The sequence below is a fragment of the Drosophila santomea genome, chromosome 2R, assembly GCF_016746245.2.
Source record: "Drosophila santomea strain STO CAGO 1482 chromosome 2R, Prin_Dsan_1.1, whole genome shotgun sequence".
Classification (NCBI taxonomy): Eukaryota; Metazoa; Arthropoda; class Insecta; order Diptera; family Drosophilidae; genus Drosophila; species Drosophila santomea.
The window spans coordinates 20,655,595-20,660,421 of record NC_053017.2 but is presented as its reverse complement, the minus strand read 5'-3'; the positions used below and the strand labels follow the sequence as shown (position 1 = coordinate 20,660,421).

Sequence of the window (4,827 nt, the reverse complement as noted above, 5' to 3'; positions counted from 1 at the left end):
GCGTTAACACTCCTCTTTCCTCCCACGCACCAACAGAGATGGCAGCCATGAAGGCAGAGGAATAGCTAGGAATCTACCCATATAAACTGGATCCATTGTTTAATAAAAGTGCTTCATCTATAACACTGAATCTTATTGAAAAAGTAGTATTTTTGGCCAAAACCATCACTTAAATGGTCCAAATCCTGAATATTGTACCTTGTTGAACTCGTAATTACATTCCCAATCGATTTGCATTCAAGTTTGAACAAATTTGGAATTTTACATTTTTATCGGTTTTTTGCAAATTTTGATGATGGTACCCCTTACAAAAAATGCAAAAATTGGCAAAAATTAAATTTTCCAAAACCCGCAAGATTGTGATTTGGGTCGTTAGTTTGGATCATTAGCTGCACAAAAAAGTCTTTTACTAATGTTTGTGACATATTTTGGCCGAGTTATGAAGAAAAGTCTCCTATTTTCCGACCATTTTTAGCCAAAACAAGCAAAAAAATGGGCCAAATCTTGAATGTTATGCATTTTTGAACTCGCTATCGCATTTCCAATCGATTGGAAATCCAATTTGAACATTTCAATTTTTGTCGATTTTTCGCAAATTTTGATGATGGTACCCCTTACAAAAAATGCGAAAATTGGCAAAAAAAAAAATTTCCTGAAATTCTTCCAGAGTTTGTTACATATTGTTAGTATGGATTAGTAGTTGTACAAAAAAGTTATTCTTTCGGTTGTGTGACTCTTTTTGGTCAAGTTATGATGACCAAGTATTCAAATGTGCAAGTGATCGGCTGGAATGCGATCGTTTCGATTGTTAGCCATTAATTTGTAATTGAGTATTTAACATTTTACATTCTTGGTTTCCAAAAATGCCAACAATACCTTTCAATGATGAATGCCAACTGCGATGAGTGTGACTGTTCCATGACTATGACTATGACTATGGCAAATGCCGTTGACTCGGAGCACAATACACAATAATTGCCAAGTGACGGCAACTTGGGGGCGCATCAATAACGAGTGCTTGTCACCCGGTGAGCCCACCGCCATCCGCCATCCACCCGCCACCAACCATCAATCCACATCCAGGCAGTACACCTCGGATCCACTGGAACACCGCCGGGAGCGAAATCACACCCATTTGTCAGGGAAAAGAAGTCGGGCGGCAAACGGCGAACAACGAAGTCCACGGCGGCGGCGGCGGCTAATTGCAGTTCATGCGAAAAACATCGTTAATCACTCATTGACAGTTTGTTATTTGTTAAACAAAGCTAATGACTTAATGGCATAAATGGTGTGGCAACTGCACCACGGCCCAAAGGATATCGAAAGTCGAGCCCGTTCGGAGCAGCAGAATAAATGACACGACAGCTCAGGGCAGCCGTCCTCTGTTCCCTGTACTCTGTACTCTGTTCTCTGTTCTCTGTTCGCCGTGTTCCGTAGTTATGTAGATAAACAATAAGCTGACAAGCTGGGGCAAAATTAATTGTCGTGGTCAGCTTGGGTGGGCGGCTAGACTGGAGGAGGGGCGTGGCCTAGTGGATGATCACGATATGCCCTTGGGGCGAAGCAACTAGTTAGAAGCAGCAAAGGAATCCCACGTCTCGCGGGATATGTGGATTGGCAACTAGAAAAGATTAGGACTCCTGGCCTTTCTGTAAACGAGTTGTTTAACCTATTTATTAAATAAGTATTGCATCTATGTGTATTTTCTAGAAGACAAGTATTGCACTAGCAAGAAAAACACATCGCTACTGAAACGGATCAGTACACAAGTCATTCATATCCATGCTGCTGGATAAGGGCCGCTCCCTTCCTCTTCTATAGACTTGCCTCAACCTCCGATCTATTTGGCGTGGATCACTCCCAGCTTCCCCATCCGGCACCGATACATGGGTCTGAATTAGGGTTCTCCTATTGCTAACCGCCACGCGGCGGGCGTCCTCCATATTACGCATGTGCATGACCACCGTTTCCGGCAGATGGAGCACCTTCCGCCGGACAGGATGTTGCAGGAGCGGCACATAGGGGGCCAGGCTGATGGTGCGGGAGGGGCACTGGGTGGCCAGGTCGACCTGATAGCGTCTCATGGTCCTCGTATGGATCTTGTACTTGCAGCAGTTGTCGTGGAAAACCTCAGATTTCCGAGTTCTTGGGCGAGGATGACGGCTTGAGTGGATGTGGGCGTGGTTATGCCTTGTGGGCGGCTTTATTTTAATTTTTTGAGGAGGATGGCCCTTCCGTTGCAATTTGACTTTCTTTCTAGTCCTGTGGCCTTTGTGTCCCATTTACTCGCTGTGATAACAATTAATTTTGAAAAGATGATTACTCTGATTTTTGATTATTTCATTTTCCAAGGCCTGTGCGATGAAAAAAATGCGCTAAAATCTGAATCCTTTGCAATCATAGTAGGTCTTTTCCCAGCAATGTCAGAAGTCTGGAAAGTTTCCCATTCCATAGTTCATTCGTATTTATTTCATCGTAGGATTCAGATCTATTGGTAGAAAGTAAAACAAAAAAATTCTAAAAATTTAAGTTATACACAAATTTGGAGTGACTTATTTTTTAAAATACTTTCGGAATATCTCGAGTTTTCCCACACATTGATAATGAATTTTTGCTCAGTGCCCTACGAAGCTGATTACGGCATGTACGCCGATTCCAAGGTACAAATAAGCGCATTGGTCTTGTAGTTTTGGAGTACAGTGCCCTGTTTTCCCATGTTTCAGATGAAAAGCGTGCCCCAGTACCCTCTGGCCATGGGTGCCAGTCAGGGTCAAGGACAGTCCATGGCCATGCAGCCGCTGAATCCACCACAGATGAATCTGCAGATGCAGATGCCCGTGTGCCAGTCGGGCGCCTCATCATACCCCATGCAGGGTATGCCGCTGGGCATGATGCAAGGGGGTAATCAGATGACTCCCATGTCCACGATGAGCACCCAGCTGCCGATTGGAGCGGTAACGCCCCTCAACAGCATGACCATGATGCCCATGATGGGCAATCCCATGGGCGCCATCGACGCCCCCGGTATCAATGCAGTGCTGCCCGACCTGCAGCCCATGAGCTCCATGAGTCAGATGCAGCCACTGCAGCAGTACAATCCAACGGGATCTTCCACCCAAATGCATCAGGGTCGTCTGACGGGCGGCTGCAGTACGGGAATGGCCGCGGCCTGTCCGTCGTCGCCCACGAATACTGGCAACTGGAGCTCCAGTCCCAGCTCCAACCAGATGAGCAATGCCAACATGTGGCAATACAGCCAGCCCATGCAGAGTCACCAGCCGCAGTACCAACAGTTGCAGCACTTCCAGCAGCAGCAGAGCCCATCCCACCAGCAGGTCAGCCGGATGAAGCCCTCCTACGACGCACCCATGTACCGGGACATGCGCAACGGTCTGAAGTAAGTAAATCTCGGCCAGGGGCTCGGCATCCTAATTCGATCTATAGCAATCCTTTCTAATCCCTAGCACACCGTCCATGCACGATTCTTCGAAGTACAGCAAAGGCAATCAATCATTCAATTGTGGTGAGTACTCGGAAAGTTTTAATACAAACAGGTTGTCCGCTCAAGGGAGCGTCCGTATAGAGCCCATTAAAATACAAATTCGAATTTAGTACAATGTTTTCCTTTCAGGAAAAGCGCTTACCAAGGTCCCCCATTGGCGTTGACGAACCCCATGAGCCCATCATTAGTTGTTTTTGTACTTTTGCATGATTGGTGTCTCTTTATTTGCACAACTTGTTCCAAGACTTCCCCTACGCAAGCAAACAGATACTCAAGCCCACAAGAAACACAGACATGGTCGCAAACATATTGGTGTGGAATAAATAGTTTATATGTTATGGCCGAAAACGAATTATTCATTTGTAGTTTTTCATCCAGCGACTTTAAGCGCCCTGATTTATGGCCATCAGACATCAAAATTGGCAACATGTTCGTGGGGAGGGAGCTCAGCGAAGGAAAAGTGGACGAGGGAAAGCTGAACTGGCTATGAAAAATTTATGCTGACCGCATGATGAACGCATAAAAAATGTTGCCAACTTATGGCCAAAATGCAATCCACAACCCAGTCGCTGTGCGGAGTATAAACAATGGCTTTATCGGCCAAAGGCATCAGTTGGTTGGCTCACTCCCTCCGTTCCAGGCCCCAAAATCCCTTTCCTGCGTCCCTCCAGAGTCGTTAGATTCTGGCCAAGTCGGGCCAAGGTGTGAATATTTTATGTGGCACTATTTTGATACCATAAATCTTTTAGTAGTTGATTCAGCAAAGTTCTGCGTGTTACCGCATTTCCTTCTGTGGTTTCAGCTCAGTTCGAATCGCTGCGTTTCTTCAATTTCTGCATTTTGCATTTGTATTTTGCAGTGCTAGATTTTTGCCTCGCTTTTGATTGATTAAGTTTGGTATTTAATTTAGATTGCATATCCTTTTGGCCTAAACTTTCTTCTTTAAAACCCAAGAGGGGCAATCATGTGTGCCCATTGGGAGCAGAATGCGCAAATCCCATAAAATGCACATACTCGAAATTGTTTTTAGCTTTTAACATTTTTCAGAACGCATCATTAAAATTAAAAGAATGTAAAATGAGGAAAAAAGGAAGCCACAAAAACAGACAGCTGAATGGACGTTGAATGGACAATTTGAAAAGTTTTGGGCAAGGAAACTGCAGTCCTGGACAATGCGAATGTTCCAGCTCTGGGTGAGAAGTTTTCCGTAGTGGAGGCGGAGCTGTGGGCTGTGGGGAAATTGTCAAAAGTTTTCGGAGGAGCCGTACATAGTTCTCCATGCGCTACTCGCTGCTGCTGCCCTCTGGATGCAAAATTTTATTCAT

At 45.1% G+C, this 4,827-nt stretch overlaps 2 protein-coding genes across 5 annotated transcripts; one reads left to right on the top strand and one right to left on the bottom strand.

The window, feature by feature from the left end:
* Positions 1-1,646: 1,646 nt before the first annotated feature.
* LOC120446547 lies at positions 1,647-2,421 on the bottom strand. The gene has a single exon (XM_039627563.2). The coding sequence runs from the start codon at positions 2,280-2,282 to the stop codon at positions 1,746-1,748; it is 537 nt and encodes a 178-aa protein (XP_039483497.1). The 5' UTR covers positions 2,283-2,421; the 3' UTR covers positions 1,647-1,745.
* A 46-nt stretch (positions 2,422-2,467) lies between these two features.
* On the top strand, positions 2,468-4,267 carry LOC120446546. Of its 4 annotated transcripts, none has more exons than XR_005615859.2 (5): positions 2,468-2,660; positions 2,724-3,397; positions 3,465-3,523; positions 3,632-3,814; positions 3,881-4,267. XR_005615859.2 is itself a non-coding variant. In XM_039627562.2 (4 exons), the coding sequence occupies exons 1-4, from the start codon at positions 2,604-2,606 to the stop codon at positions 3,664-3,666; spliced, it is 825 nt and encodes a 274-aa protein (XP_039483496.1). In that variant the 5' UTR covers positions 2,468-2,603; the 3' UTR covers positions 3,667-3,854. The 4 variants fall into 4 exon arrangements, 1 of the variants encoding a protein (XP_039483496.1); XR_005615858.2 differs by having other exon boundaries at positions 3,869-4,267; XR_005615860.2 differs by lacking the exon at positions 3,881-4,267 and having other exon boundaries at positions 3,445-3,523; positions 3,632-3,854.
* Positions 4,268-4,827: the final 560 nt, after the last annotated feature.